The sequence below is a fragment of the Urocitellus parryii genome, chromosome 6 (assembly GCF_045843805.1).
Source record: "Urocitellus parryii isolate mUroPar1 chromosome 6, mUroPar1.hap1, whole genome shotgun sequence".
NCBI classification, from domain to species: Eukaryota; Metazoa; Chordata; class Mammalia; order Rodentia; family Sciuridae; genus Urocitellus; species Urocitellus parryii.
Window position 1 is genome coordinate 115,440,810 of NC_135536.1, and position 16,412 is coordinate 115,457,221.

At 34.2% G+C, this 16,412-nt stretch overlaps 1 protein-coding gene across 1 annotated transcript in view; it reads right to left on the reverse strand.

The window, feature by feature from the left end:
• Myo9a (myosin IXA) overlaps nt 1-16,412 on the reverse strand; it is a 254,323-nt gene that overhangs the window by 48,598 nt on the left and 189,313 nt on the right. The window contains exons 30-33 of the mRNA XM_026387807.2: nt 13,237-13,460; nt 12,600-12,716; nt 10,573-10,761; nt 3,186-3,233 (exon numbers count right to left, since the gene is read on the reverse strand). Of these exons, the coding sequence (XP_026243592.2) occupies nt 3,186-3,233; nt 10,573-10,761; nt 12,600-12,716; nt 13,237-13,460 (578 nt within the window). The remainder of the gene's footprint in view (nt 1-3,185; nt 3,234-10,572; nt 10,762-12,599; nt 12,717-13,236; nt 13,461-16,412) is intronic.

The window sequence follows — 16,412 nt, forward strand, 5'->3', positions numbered from 1 at the left end:
GTTTCTTACAGTTGAACTACCCAAAGTACAGAACAAGAAAAGAATATTTAAAGCTTCACAAAAAAGTACTGAGTCACAAAGACAAACCCATTTTAATCACAGATTTCTCAGAAACTCTAAGGGTCAGTAGAGCATGGAATGATGTATTTCAAAAAGAAAATAACTTCAACCTATGTAACTAGATCCTCCAAAGTTATCCTTCAAAATCAAAGAAAGAATAATAACCTTACAAGAAAAGCATAAACTAAAGGAATGCATGACCACCAAACTAGTACAGAGGATACGTGAAAGACTCTTATACCCAGCAAGATAAGTACAGTCATGAGAGCTTAAGAAAGTATAAATCTCATTAGAAGAACAGATAAGCAAGTGAGAATTAGGAATAAATCAAACATGGTTAATTCAGTCAACCATCAAATCTCCACAACTTAAGGAGAAGGTAATCAACATATATTATTCAAAATAACCAGAAGAAAAACAACAAAATGATAGGATCTAGCATATACTTTTCAATAATATCCTTAATTCTCCAACTGAAAGATGCAGATTAAAAAACAAGACCCCAAAATTTGCTGCCTGCAAAAAACTGACATCATCAGCAAAGACATTCAGACTGAAAGTAAAAGGTTGGAAAATGATTTTGTAAGGAAATAGAATCTGAAATCAAGCAGAAATAGTTATACTCATCTCCAACAAGCAGACTTCAAGCCAAAATCAGGCAGAAAAGACAAAGCTAGTCACTATATATTGATAAAGGGAACAATCTATATAGAAAGTATAACAATTGTAAAAATACGTGGACTAGAAGTTGGAGCACTTAATCTTACAACACAAACATTACTAGACATAACATAAAGGAAAAGATAGACCTCAGTACAAAAGTAGGTGACTTAATACCTAATTCTTACCAATAAATAGATAATCATACACACAAAACAAACAAAATAAGAATTAAATTACACTAGAGATCAAATAAACTCAATAGATATAGACTATTTCAACAGTTGCAGAATACACATTCTTTTTATCAGCTCATAAAACTTTTTCCAAAACTGATCATACTTTCAGGCAATTAAGCAAGTCTAATACATGGAAACAAATAATTTCTTGCATCTTTTCAGATCATATCAAAACAAAACTATAAATCAGAGGGAGAAAACTATATAAACACATGGATACTGAACAATACACATTTGAAGAATAATAGGTCAGGTTGTATATATTCACACCATTTGTGTCTTCACACATGTACTTAGGGCAATGATGTCAAACTCATTCCACCATCTTTTTTACCCCTTTGCCCTCTCCCTTCTTCTCCCTCCCTTTGCCCTATCTAGAGTTTGTCTAACCTTCCCCATACTCCCCCTCCCAACTCCACTATGAATCAGCCTCCTTGTATCAGAGGAAACATTTGGCATTTGGTTTTTTAGGGATTGCCTAACTTCACTTAGCATCATATTCTCCAACTCCATCCATTTACCTGCAAATGCCATGATTTTATTCTCTTTTATTGCTGAGTAATATTCCATTGTGAATATATACACCACATTTTCTTTATCCATTCATTTACTAAAAAGTCTATGATCAATTGAAAGCATTTAGGCAATTAGGCAAGAAAAATAAATAAAATTTTCAAATATACTACAAAGCCATGGTTAAAAAAAAAAAGTATGGTATTGGCATAAAAACAAACGTAAAGAACAGTGGAACAGAATAGAGAACTCAAAATCATGAATCTATAGCCAAATGATTTTTGACAAAGACATTAAAAACACACAGGAGGAAAGACAGCCTCTTCAACAAATAGTGATGGGACAATAAGACATACCCATGTAGAAGGTTGAAATTAGAGTGCTACCTTTCACCCTGTATAAAAATCAGCTCAAAGTGGATAAAGACCTTAATGTAAGACTTGAAACTTTGAACCACTAGAAGACAACCTATGGGAAACATTTCCACATGTTGTAGCATATGTACACAATAGAATATTGTTTAGCCATAAGTAAGAATGAAAGGTACATAGAAAAATGGATGACGATATCATGGAGATAATCATGTTAAGCAGAATAAGACAGACAAGGAAAGACAAGTATCACACCTTTTCTCTTGTGTGGAAACTGAAGAGAGAAAAACAGATGACCTAAAAATAGAAGAGGGACTTGAAGTGCAAAGAAAGAAGAGGGCAACAAAGGGTACTGGGAAAGGTGAATTCAAACACATCACAATATTTGCATCTATGGAAATGTCACAGGGAAAACCTTTAATCTGTACAATTGATATGAGTTATTAATTAAAATTAAAGAAAAATAATGATGAGCTATACTCAGAAAAAATATTTGCAAGTTATATATCTGATAAAGAACATCCATCCAGAATATATAAAGAAAGGTTATATGCAAATATTAAGCAACCCAATTAAAAAGCAGACAATATATTGACCAAACATTTCAGCAAAGAAGTACAATCCTCCAAGAGATATATGGAAACATGTTTTAACACCATTACTCATGAGAGAAATGTAAATTAAAAGGACAGTAAGATACTACTTCATCACCAAGGATAGACAATAACAAGGGTTGGTGAAGATGTGAAGTGACTGGAACTTTCAGAATTTTGCAGGTGTGATTCTGAAATGGTATAGTCACCTGGGAAACAGTTCGCATTTTCTGAACATTTTAACTGTTGAGTTACCATTATGCTAAGAAGCCACATACAAAAACCATATGAGATTCCATCTACATGAGGTGTTCAATAAAAGCCAAACTAGGGGCTGTGGTTGTGGCTCAGTGGTAGAGCGTTTGCCTAGCATATATGATGTACTGGGTTCGATTCTCAGCACCGCATGTAAATAAATAAAATAAAGGTCCATCAACAACTAATAAAAATATTTTTTTAAAAAAGGCCAAACTAGATCTAGTTAGAAAAGAGATCATAATTTTGCCTTTAAAATAAGTAAACATTTTCAGTTTTCTGCCTTTTAGTAAGCCACCATTGAAAACAAATCCAGCCACTGAAAGCATGGCACATTGGTCATTCAAAATTTTTCTAAAGACATATATTATTACTTCTAGATGCCTGGTAAACCTATTCCTTAAATATATAAAAAGAAATACTCTATTATGTGTTTCAAGCTATTATCCTGAAAATTTGTTGTTTTGTAATATGAAAAACAGGTTATAACTTACCAAATCGGTTTCTTTTTTTCTTCTTTTCTTTCTTTCTGTTTTTGGCACCTAGCAGAAAGGGTGGGGATAAATGTTATTTTTGAGATAACAAAGATTAACATACTTTCTTCTTTGCAAACATTGAGCTGTTTGTGCAATAGGTACAGTTCTTCAAGAGGAAGAAGTATAATGCTAATAAGCAAATTTGAGAACATTTTAAGTTGGTAAAACACAGTGCTAATAAAGCATCAGAATACAAGGATACTTTAGAGATTATTCTCTCTTTTATTTCTATTTTTTGGTATGGGAAATGAACTCAGGGGCACTCTATAATTGAGCTACATTCCCAAGTCCTTGTTTATTTTTTGAGACAGGGTCTCACTAAGTTACTGAGATTGGCTGTCAACTTGGGATTCTCCTGCCTTAGATCCATGCCCATTTGAGACTCTTTTTGAACCTTGCTTCTGTTCATAAGCCACACCAGTATTCATTAAATTATTTTAATCATTAATCAAGTGATTAATTTTTGAAATGTTCCACATTTTGGGTATGAAAAACTCTACTACAAAGGTAAGTTATCATTTGGAACAAGGAAATGCTCTTTTACATATAACATTTCCTGATAACCCTAGTACAGAAAAATATAAATCTGCCCTTTAAAACTTGTAAACAAGCTGGGTGTGGGACTAAGGCAGGAGTATCCTAAGTTGAGGCCAGCTGGGCAACTTAGCAAGACTGTATGTCAACTTCAAAGAAGAAGAAATATGACTAGTCAATAAATATATGAAAAAATGTTCAACATCTCTAGCAATTAGAGAAATGCAAATTAAAACTACACTGAGATTTCATCTCACTTCAGTCAGAATGGCAATTATCAAGAAAACAGGTAACAATAAATGTTGGTATGGATGTGGGGGAAGAAGATGCACTTATACATTGCTGGTGGGACTGCAAATTGGTGCAACCATAATGGAAAGCAGTATGGATTTCCTCAGAAAACTTGAAATGAAACCACCATTATCCCACTCCTCAGTACATATACCTAAAGTACTTAAAATCAGCATACTTTAGTGACTCAGCCACATCAATGTTTATAACAGCTCAATTCATAATAGTTAAGCTATGAAACCAACATAGGTGACCTTCAACAGATGAATGAATAAAGAAAATGTGGTATACAAACACAGTGAAATATTACTCAGCTTTAAAGAACGATGAAATTATGGCATTTACTGGTAAATGCTTGGAACTAAAGACTATCATGCTAAGTGAAATAAGCTAATCCCAAAAAACCAAAGGCCGGATGGTCTCTCAAACCAAAGGTGGATGCTGACTCACATTGCGGGGGCAGGGGGGGGGGTTCCACCAGATTGGACAGAGTTGGGGGGAGGGAGAAGGAATAGGAATGGGAAAGACAACAGAATGAATAAGATGTATTCTATGTTCATATATGAACACATGACCAGTGTAACTCCACATCATATACAACCACAAAAATGAGAAGTCATACTCCATGTATGTATGATATGTCCAAATACCTCAAAATAAAATTAAAAGGCCTAGGGCCTGGGCATGTAGTTCAGTGGTATAACACCTGCCTTATCTAAACTCTGGGTTCAATCTCCCAGGATGGCCAAAAAGAAAAAACAAATGAAGGGAAGGGAAAGCTAGGCAAGAAATTTCAGCTTCTCCACAGTTCAGAGATGAAGCTGTGAGAGAACAGCTGATCAGAGAGGTGGATGACAAAGGGAATGCAATAAGACATAATACTGGAAAGTGAAAGAATTGGAAGTCTTAGTTCCTGGAACAGAAAACAGGAAAGAATTTTTTAACTCTAAACCCTGACCATGGCTTTTCAAGGGGGAAGGGTAAAAAAGGGAGAAAGAGGGAAAGGTAAAGTTGACAGAATTACTTTGGTAAAAATGGAAGAAAACAAAGTCATCTAGTTAAGCTGGGGTAGGAGATTCAAAGCCATTTAGTAAGCAAGAAGTGAAGAAGAAATCTCAAATTGTTGGGGAAAATTGTGCAGCCATATTATAAAGACCATAACTAAGCCTGTCTCACTAGAAAGAATTAAATCTACACAGTCTTTATCCCATCTACAGAGAGTAGCAAACACTATCACAGCATTATAGCAAATGCCTTCAAAATGAAATGTTAGACTAATATGTGTAGAGGGATCACTGTTATCTGAAGGTTGCTGATACTACCCCCACCCCAACAAGTGGAAAGTGTGGTAGAGTGGAGCAAAAAAGCAAGTCACTCTCAGGGAGTATGGTACATAGGGAGCAGCAAATGCACCAGCTGCTAGCCACAGCTGTGTGAGAGACCCTCTTCTGAGCACACTCAGACATGAGCCTGCCAATGGCTAGGCATGACAGTAGCTGCACAAGCCCCAGTAGGAAGAATCACCCTGTGTACCAGTAGTACCATGCAAAACAGGAGTGGCACACAGATATACACCTCTGTGCATGTCCCGGTAGCTAACTTTGGCAGAAACACTGTATATGCCACTGAAGTGTCCCTCAGATGCCTGCCACATAGAAGCAGCCCAGGAATGTGCACCCAGAGATGTTGGGTGCAGAATGTTAAGCAGAATGATGTAGACCTGATATTGCACAAGCCTCAGCAGCTGGCAGACACCACCCAAGCCCCAGAAGTACTGTACTTGCCAGAGGTAGCCTGCATATACATGCTCCACAGATACTGGTCACAGCCCAGCATGCTAAGAGGCAGGCCCACAGATGTGCAAGCCCTAGCAGGGGGCAGCTACCCTTTACCTCCCATGAGCCACTCAGCACCATGACTGTTGGACCACCATGTTCTGCCACAAGTTGTCATGCACCCTGAAATCTACATGGGTGAGCTCACACCTATTTGGTAGTTCTGGGTGCATAAAGCATTTCTTACAGGTGGGCACACAAGAGAACATTCCCAACCAGGGAAAGATCTGATCACTATGCTACAAACAGGGGCCCTCCCTCCAAAAAGTAAATAGGTGAACAAACATACCCAAGAACAGAAGATGCCTCCCTGATTTGCATCAGAGGTAAGTTAATGAGGTTATCCTCTATGTTCAGAAAAACATAGAGGGGGTATGGGTATGGGTATCAGGAAGGTTCAATAAGAAGTCTCCATAGTTTGGCATGAAATAACTTAAATCTCTCTAGTGTTAGATTTCATTTCACTGAAAATAAAAAACTATCTTCTGAGGGAAGATAATCAAAATACACAAGAATTGTAGGACAGCTTTAACAGACCAAACTTAAGGATCCATTGGTATAGAGGAATAAATAGAGATACAGGCTAATGGCACTGAAAGCCTATTTAGTGAAATAACAGCAGAAATATTTTCAAACCTTAGAAATGAAATGAGCATCCAGATACTAAACCATGACACATTTTAATTAAATGCCAAATATACAGAATAAGCCTCAAGAGATAAATGTCAAGTAAACCAGTATGAATAACAACATTGCATAGAAGAAACCTTCATATCCAGGAGGTCTTGGAAGGATGTATCAAGTCCTCATGAAAAAACAAAAACAAAACAAAAAAAAAAAACTCCCAATCAAGAGTGCTATATCCAGCAAAGCTATCCTTTAGAATTAAAGGAGATATATAAACCTTCCAAGATAACCATGAACTAAAAGATAAAATAACTGATGACTACTAAGCCGCAATGAAGAAGTTAAACAAGACCCAAATCTAAGTTGCTTACAAGAGACACACCTCACAGGCAAAGACATAGGATAAAAGTGAAAGGATGGAAAATAATATTCTATAAAAACAGAAACGGGAAAGCAAACAGGGTAGTTACTCTCTTTCCAACAAAGTAGACTTCAAGACAATCAGAAGAGACAAAAGAAGGTCATTATAAAATGATAAAGGGAACAACTCAATAAAAAGATATAACAATAGATAACGTTTATATACAAATATCAGTGCAACTAATTACATTAAATAAACACTATTTGATATAAAGGCTCAGAAGGATCCCCCAACAGTAATAGTGGGTAATTTCAACATTTCTCTCTCACCAACAGAGCCATTTAGTAATAAAATCAGCAGAGACATTTCAGACCCAAATCTACAGAACATTTCATTTCATAATAGCTGAACACACATCATTCTCAACTTTCTCCACAAAAGACCATACCTTAGGCCACAAATTAGCAAATACAAATATAAATATTTAAATCTTCACATCTTATGAGATCATAATTGAATGAAATTAGAGATTAAAACCAAGAAAAACCATAGAAACTAAAGACATGTTGTTGGAGACTAAACAACACACCTGTGAATAATGAAGAAGTAAGATCATGAAAAAAAATTCAGGAGAGAAACTTAAAAATTCTTAGAATTGGAGGCTGGGGTGGTGACTTAGCGGTAGAGTACTTGCCCAGCACATGTAAGGTCCTGGGTTCGATCCTCAGCACCACATAAAAATAAATAAATAAAACAAAGATATATATATATATATATATAAAATTCTTAGAATCAAACAAGAATAGAGATATAGCATACCAGAATCTCTGGGACACTATGAAAGCAGTTCTAAGAGGAAAGTCTTCAAAGCTCTGTAAAATAACAACAATTTCATAACCTTCATAACCAGTAGAAGGAAAGAAGTGACTACAGTCACTCTTCCAGTCAAACAGAAATTAGTGATATAGAAAATAATAAAATACAATGGATCAACACAATAAAAGTTGGTTCTTTGTAAAGATAAAAAAGATTAGTAAACCATTAGTCAAAGAAAAAGAAGACCCAAATTAATAAAATTCAAGATGAAAAAGGAGGTATCACCACAGACATCACTGAAATCCACAGCATCATTATTTTGAAAATTATATTCCAATAGTTTGGAAGATGTAGAAAAAATGGATGTCTGGACATTGAACCAAGAAAATATTAAAATATATATATATAAATATATGTAAGAAAAATATAAAAATATATAGGAAAAATATAGAAGATCTAAGCTGAATAGTAATAAGTAATGAGAGGAAGGAGTAACAAAAATCCTTCCAACAAAGAAAAGCCTAGGACCAGATGGATTTTCAGGTGAATTCTATCAGATCTTTCATAAAAACAACTAATGCCAGTTTTCTTCAAATCATTCCACACAACAAGAAAATGAAACTACAGTTGGTGAACATAGATGCAAAAATCCTTAATAAAATATGAACAAACTGTACTCAACAATACATTAAGAAGATTATCTACCAAAATCAAATTTGGCTTTATTCCAGGGATATAAGACGGTTTAACATATGCAAATCAATAAACATAACTCACCACATCAACAGAGTAAAGGACAAAAACCACATGGTCATCTCAATAGATGCAAAAAAAGAGTCTTTGACAACAAATTCAGCAGCCATTCATGATAAAATACTTAAGAAACTAGGGCTAGAAGAAACCTACCTCAATATCATAAAGGTTATAGATGACAAACTCAAAGTCTTCTACTGAATGGGGAAAACTGAAAATACTTTCTCTAAAATGAGGAACAAGACAAGTATGTTCATCCTCACCTCTCCTATTCAATACAGTACTTGAAATTTTTGCCAGAGCTAAGATAGAAAGACCTCCAAGGATCAGAGTGAGGCAGAATTAATACTGTTAAAATGGCCATATTACCAAAAGTGATCCACAGATTTAATATAATCTTCGCAGAACTAGAAAAAAAAAGTCCTAAAATTCATATTGAAGAATAAAAGACGCAGAACATCCAAAGCAATTGTGAGCAAAAACAGAAGTACTTGTGGCACCACAATATCTGATTTCAAAATATACTATAGAGGTATAATAACAAAAATCAGAATAGTACTTGCATAAAACAGACACATAGATCAAAGAGAACACAGAGACAAACCCACATAGTTAGTCATGTAATTCCCAGCAAAGGCAACAAGAACAACAAAAAGATTTCTTTTTTTTTTTTTTTGAAAGAATTTTAATATTTTATTTCTTAGTTTTCGGCAGACACAACATCTTTGTTTTTATGTGGTGCTGAGGATCGAACCCAGGCCGCACGCATGCCAGAGGGGCACGCTACCGCTTGAGCCACATCCCCAGCCCAACAAAAAGATTTTTTAAAAAATAGTGCTGGGAAACCTGAATATTCATATGTAGAACATTTTCAACAATTAGTGAAATACAAATCAAAACTACACTGAGATTTCATGTCATTCCAGTTAGAATAGTTGCCATCAAGAATACAAATAAGAGGGCTGAGGTTGTAGCTCAGTGGTAGAGTGCTTGCCTAGCATTTGAGAGTCACTGGGTTCAATTCTCAGCATTGCATATTAATAAGTAAAATAAAGGTCCATTGATAATTAAAAAATATTTTTTAAAAATACAAACAATAAATGCTATCAAGGAAGTGAGAAAAAGAAAAACACATACTGTTGGTGGGATTGCAAATTAGTACAACCACTATGGAAATCAACATAGAGGTTCTTTAAAAGACTAGGAATGGAACAACCACATAAGCTAAGTATACCACTCCTCAGTATTTATTCAAAAGAAAGTCAGCATACTATAATGATACATGTGTACCCTTGCTTATACCAGCACAATTCAGAATAGCCAAATTATGGAACCAATCTAGGTGTCCATCAACAGATGAATGGATAAAGAAAAGTGGTGTACATACAGAGTGGGATTTTATTTAGCCATAAAGAAGAAAAAATTTGTGGGAAATATTAAATGAAATAAGCCAAGCTCAGAAAGCCAAGGGTTATATGTTTTCTCTCATCTGTGGAATCTAGAGAAAAAAAATTTTTAAAGGATTTCATGAAAACAGAAGAGAGACCAGCAGGGTAGAGAAAAGGATCAAGGCAGGGAGGAAGGATAGAAAGGGGAAGTACTAGAAAGCTATGTTTTGTGCATTTATAAATATCCCACAATGAATCCTACTCCTACAATTATAATGCACCAATAAAAAAATAATCAAAACAACAAATAGAGTTTAGGGATATAGCTCAGTTGGTAGAGTGCTTACCTTGCATGCACAAGGCCCTATTTTCCTAAAAACTAATTCAAGGGGAAATAAAACTGGTGGGTCCTTATATAAAGGCCACTAAATAATACAATGAATCACATCATTAACCATTGTTTTTCAAAAGGAAATTTCATGTGCTGATTCCTACTGAGAGTATAATCTTGAGGGTACCACACTATACTTTAATTCAATGAAAAAGGCATTCATTGCAGAGGGTTTAGAAAATACAGTCTGACAAACTTAAAAGAATCAAGTTTGAAGGAGCTAAGATAACACTAACTTGATGTGTTTCTATAATGTTTTATTCACAAACTAGCTGTCCTAAACAGTTTTTAAAAGGATTCATAACTGAATATATCAAAATACATGTATATCAAAATATATCACATTTACCTTTGTGGCTGTGCTGTCTGAAGTCTTGAAATCATTCATGTATTCATCTAAAAACACTTTGAAAGTGTTGACCCAAACTCTCACTGGAGATTCACTCCAATCACGCTGCTCAAGCCTCATGGTCTTTTCCAGAATCTGTTCAAACAGTGCGTAGAGGTCTTTATACCGTATGCTTTTACCATCATCCATCTAATAAAAAATAGAAGAAATGTAAAGTTTTATGAAGAGATTCTTTAAATACAGAAGATTGATTAAACTTTTAGTGGTAATATTTAGAATAAAAATTAGGATCTGATGAAGTTCTTCATGAGCAGGCTGATGAAGTCATGTGGTATCTATAAACTTCTAAGTTCATATAAAAATAAAACTTCCTAAGTTTTAGTCAAAGCCTAACAGTTAAACAATGTAATAAATAAACAAAACCTGAGAACTGCTCCCTTACATCTAGCTTTTTAATTTTATCTCTAAAGATTATTTATGTCTCTCTTACTTATATCCCCCAAAATGAACTTTATTTAGAGAGAACTCTCTAAATAAATACTTGTAGAGAATACTTGATTCTTTGCTTAATGACATAACAGGTAACCTTCTTTATCTCTATTTACCTGAAGAAGAGTGGCATCCTTAGAAAACCACAATATTACTTGCAAAGTATCTAAATGGAATTCCTTCTAACTTGTTTAAATGAATCTGGAATCTTATAAGAAACAAAAAAAGCTTTTCAATAATGAAAAACTATTGTGAATATTTAAAATTTATTTCCCTCTTCAGATTTAGAGACTAACCTTTTTTTGATACAGTGTTAGAAAATCACTATTATGCATTGCCTAGGAAGATCGTAAGACTGAAACCAGCCTTGGCAACTTAGGGGAAAAAAAGGCTGGGAGTATAACTCGGTGGTACAGTGTCTCTGGGTTCAATCCCCAGTACCAAAACAACAACAAAACAAGCAAACAAAATAAAAACCTTATGCTGATGAAAATAAAAAAGTAGAGTTTACACTAAAAAGTTTTTCTGATTTCTCTTTTCACAATGAACTGAAGAATCTACTGAACAAGGCTGGATGTGGTAGGGAATGATTATAATCCCAGCAATTCAGGAGGATGAGGCAGGAAGATCGAAAATTTGAGGCCTGGCATCAGGAACTTACTGAGGCCATAAGCAATTCAGTGAGACCCTGTCTCAAAATAAAACAAAAAAAGCTGGGGATGTGGTTCAGTGCATTCCTGGATTCAATCCCAGGTACCAAAAAAAAAAAAAAAAAAAAAAGATTGAACAAAAACAACAAAGAAAAATCAGTTATGAATCATTTATAAAAGATAATTTATAAACACTAATAATAATTCAATAGACCAAAGCATTACTGAGCAATAAAAATAAATTTTCTAAAATATGACAAATATCATGTGAAAGTATAAGACAAATTTGAATGCCAGAAAATGTCATACAAAAATCAATGACCATGCGGCTGGGGTTATGGCTCAGTGGTAGAGCGCTTGCCTAGCATGTATGAGGTACTTGGGTTCAATTCTCAGCACCACATATAAATAGATAAAAAAAAATAAATGTCTATTAACAACTAAAAAAAATGTACCAAAAAAGATCCATAAATAACTTAAAAAAAAAAAAGAAATCAATGGACATATGCTGTCATAATTCCACTGGGAAAAAGTAGCATAATATATTCCACACATAGGAGAACTGGAAATGATAGCTTGGCAACAGAGTTAAAAGGACTGAGAAGTCAAAAAACTACAGAGCCACTGGGTGAAAAAGAATCATACCCAAAATACCTGAATCAACATCCTAAAGACAATAAAAATGCTCACAATATGGAAAAACTACTCAAGGAAATTTAGGGAAGGTATTAATATGAGGCATTTGGTATACTTTTCTTTACCTATAAACACAAACAAGAAACAGAGAAATCTCTATTTGAATAAAGCCTCTGTACTATCTTCTAAAATCATTATTATTAAATTTTCCATATGTTGAATTGATGAATATCTGCTAACAGTCTAGCTTACCGCCAATGCTGATGAATAAAAGCTGAAGATATTCTGCCTAAATTCTTTTAGGGCTTTTTTAAATACAACATCCACTAGTGTATCCTTCTTGCTGTCCTCATTATCTAGGTCATGCATCTGAAGGCAACAGAAAGAAATGTATAAAATCAACTAATTAAAAAGAGGCAAATGCAAAAGCTGAATTATACTGTCTTTTCAACAATGCCTGTCATGAAAGTGGAAGCTACAGGCTCTTATGATACAACCTAGGTAAAAGTATGACTTTATAAGCAAACTTTTATTAATACTAGATAATTTCTAAGGTCCCTATGAACACTATATGATTTTATTGTTCTATTACCATAAGAACAATTCCAAATGGCCAAGGACAAGCCTTACCTTCATATCTGAAATGCAATGTTGCAATTATAGTGAACTGGAAGTCAATAATAAATAATAAAGCCTAAAACCTTACATCCCATCTATATAGTTGGATTAATGCATATTCTATTAATGCATATTCTATATTCTGCTAAATAACAATCTAACTTACTGAAGCATATGTAACCATCTCTGAAGAGCACATTTTATTTTTATACATATATATCCATCCATAATCAAAGCTGCTCAGAGGCTTAACTCAGCAAGCAAAGTGTACCTTTTTCAGAAGAAATTCATCCATGCTCTTTAAATCACTAGTAGTTGTTATGATTTGGACAGAGTCATTTTGCCAATGCATAGAATCCAAAGCCACGCTGCTAATCTTCACACTTCGCTTTCGCTTTGTCTTTGGAGAAGGCTCTTTGTTCTCTTTGAATTCTTTCTGGCAACTACCAGGCAATTCTGGGCTCAAAGGAGGTGTTGGGTTATAATGAGTTAATTCTACAAATCAAGATAGAATACCCAAAAATATATGTTTAGTAAAAAATATTGATCATCTCCACGCCCTTCTTTTTAACGTCCTTTAGTAAGTTACTGAAGGAAATACACAATATATCTGAAAAGAAAAGTAACATTAATGTTTGTGGTCAGGAAGGTATACAATAAATCCAGATTGTACAATCGTACAGAAAATGTAAATAAGAATTATCACTACTTTTTTTTTTTTTTTTTGGTACGGTGATTGAACTCAGGGACACTCAACCACTGAGCCACATCACCAGCCCTGATTTGTATTTTCTTTAGAGATAGGGTCTCACTGAGTTTCTTTTAGTGCCCCGCTGTTTCTGAGGCTGGCTTTGAATTCAAAATCCTACTTTTTCAGCCTCCTGAGCTGCTGGGATTACAGGCAAGTAGCACCATACCTGGATAAAATTATCACTATATTTTAATGGTAAATACTATTATATCTTCCAAAGAGCTAAGGTCTGATATTGGAAACGTGGATGAAAGTGCCTTATAGAACATACAGAACATCAACCTAAATCCCAAGACCTCAGTTCCAAAGAAAAGCGGAAAGTATGCAACTAGCATATTAAATACTGACTATTAATCTAGTCTTATCTCTGCTACATCTGTTTAAAAGAATATCCAGCTATATATAAGTCTAACAAATCAGTGAAATTTGAAAATTATTAAATTATTAATTTTATTTACTATGTTCTATAGCCACAAGTTTCAGTGATAATAGTTGGGGATAGCTGGCAAGCTGTTAGGGAGACAGTTAACTGTCTTACTTTTGTATTTAGTATTTAGAATTTTGTTATATAACTGTCTGAATTTCTCCCAAAATTGTAGAAATAAACTGGCTTTGTCTGTAACAGTGAATTTTTCTCTGCAATTGTTTACACCAGAGATATGATTCCATGTAATCTTTACAATCTAGAACTAGACCAGACTTGTCAAGCCCCATCTGAAGCCTGTTGAGAACGTTGGCCTCTCACTTCATACATGCTTGTTTCCCCAACATGTATGCTTCTTACTCTGTCTAATGCTTCTAATTCCATATTTTTTATTTTTATTGGCGCTGAGGATTGAACCCAGCGCCTCATGCATGCGAGGCAAGCACTCTACCACTGAGCTACAACCCCAGCCTCTCATTTCATCTAAAAGCTAACTTTGATAATGAAGCAAAAGAGTGGTCCCCTATATAATAACTGCCACCTAAAGCAGGAATTGAAACAAATTAAATCTCAAGCATGACACCAGAATAAAGAATATAAAGATACAGAATATGGGGCTGGTATTGTGGCTCAGAGGGAGAGCGTTCACTTAGCATGCATAAGGCACTGGGTTCAATCCTCAGCACCAGATAAAAATAAAGACATTGTGTCCACCAATAACTAAAAAAAAATATTTAAAAAGATACAGAATATAAGTACATTTAAATTGATATTGACTTATTTTAATTCCATTGCATAACAAGTATCCAATTATTTCAACTGGTATAGTGTCTTCTAAGAAAATGACTCTATAAAAGTTGTCCATAATATTATTTTAGCATTATAAATCAAGAGCTACGTTAATAAAATTTTACCCAAATGTAAATAAAAAGCTATAATTCTAATTTTTATATAGGTGTCTTCATAAAGCAAACATAATAAAGTCTAATAATATTACTTCAACTAAAATCTTTATGCATCTTTGGGATTAACAACAAAGAATATAATTACGGAAAATGAAAAATTTAGAATGATTATTGTCAATTAGACAAGATATAAGAAACTGAACACCTTGGTAATGCAATGGTGAGAAAATTCAAAGTTTTCCAAACTAAAGTTGCAGTATCCACTAATTATCCATATCAGTTTGTTAGCAGATAGAAGCAAAGCCACAAGACACATTTCTACCACTCCTTTTGAGCTGACAGGTGCCTCTGCTCCAGGCCATCCATTCCTAAGTCAAGATTTATGATTCTTCTTCCTTGCCCCTTTATTTTGTCCTAGATATGAAAAGCTTTTGCTTACTTATTACTACTGATTCTATTCTATCCTTCCTTAAAAGATAACAGCTTTCTTCTTAAGATCTCTATTTTAGTTAGTTCTGATATTTCAACCACTCATTACCACGTACCCACCTCTGATGTATATCCCTGAAGATAATTAACATCTTTACATAGTAGCTAAAAATCTCTTTGTCATCACTCAGAAAAAGGCCTAGGAAGAAGGGTAATCTAATAGTGGAATTATTAGAATCCTTAGAGAGTGAGTAAAGCTAACTATTGGGAACTTCTAAATATGTTATTATTCATGCTCCAAAACAAAAATAATAGCTATATTATAAGGCACTAGGCATTGGTAGACATTGACATATAATAGTGATTAAGAATGTGGATTCTGGAGTTGGACTACCTGGATTCAAATCTTAACTCTTCAAATTACTATATGTGTATAAATAAGTAACTTCCTCATTGATATAATTATTATTCTCAGTTTATAGATGAGAATAATAATTATACCAACCCTGGCAACACTGTTGTCAGGATCAATTGAGTTAATACATGTAATATGCTTAGAATAGTGCCCTACAAGTAGTAAGCACTCAAAGAGGGGCTATTGTTGTTAATACTAAAAATACATGATTGGGCCTGGAGTCGTGGCTCCGTGGTAGAGCATTTGCCTGTCACATGTGAGGCACTGGGTTCGATCCGTAGCACCACATAAAAATTAATAAATAAAATAAAGGCTTTGTGCCTGTCTACAACTAAAAAAAAATTTTTAAATACATATTTGTTAAATAAATGAATAATGGCTAAATTTTGGCAGTACAGAAGACTAAGGCTCACCTAAGATTCAAAATCATTCCTGAGGTGGTTGTTGCTTCATTGTTTTCTGCCACATATTCTTGGAGCTTTTAATATAGGAATACTGTAATTTTACTTATTAAGGAAGCATT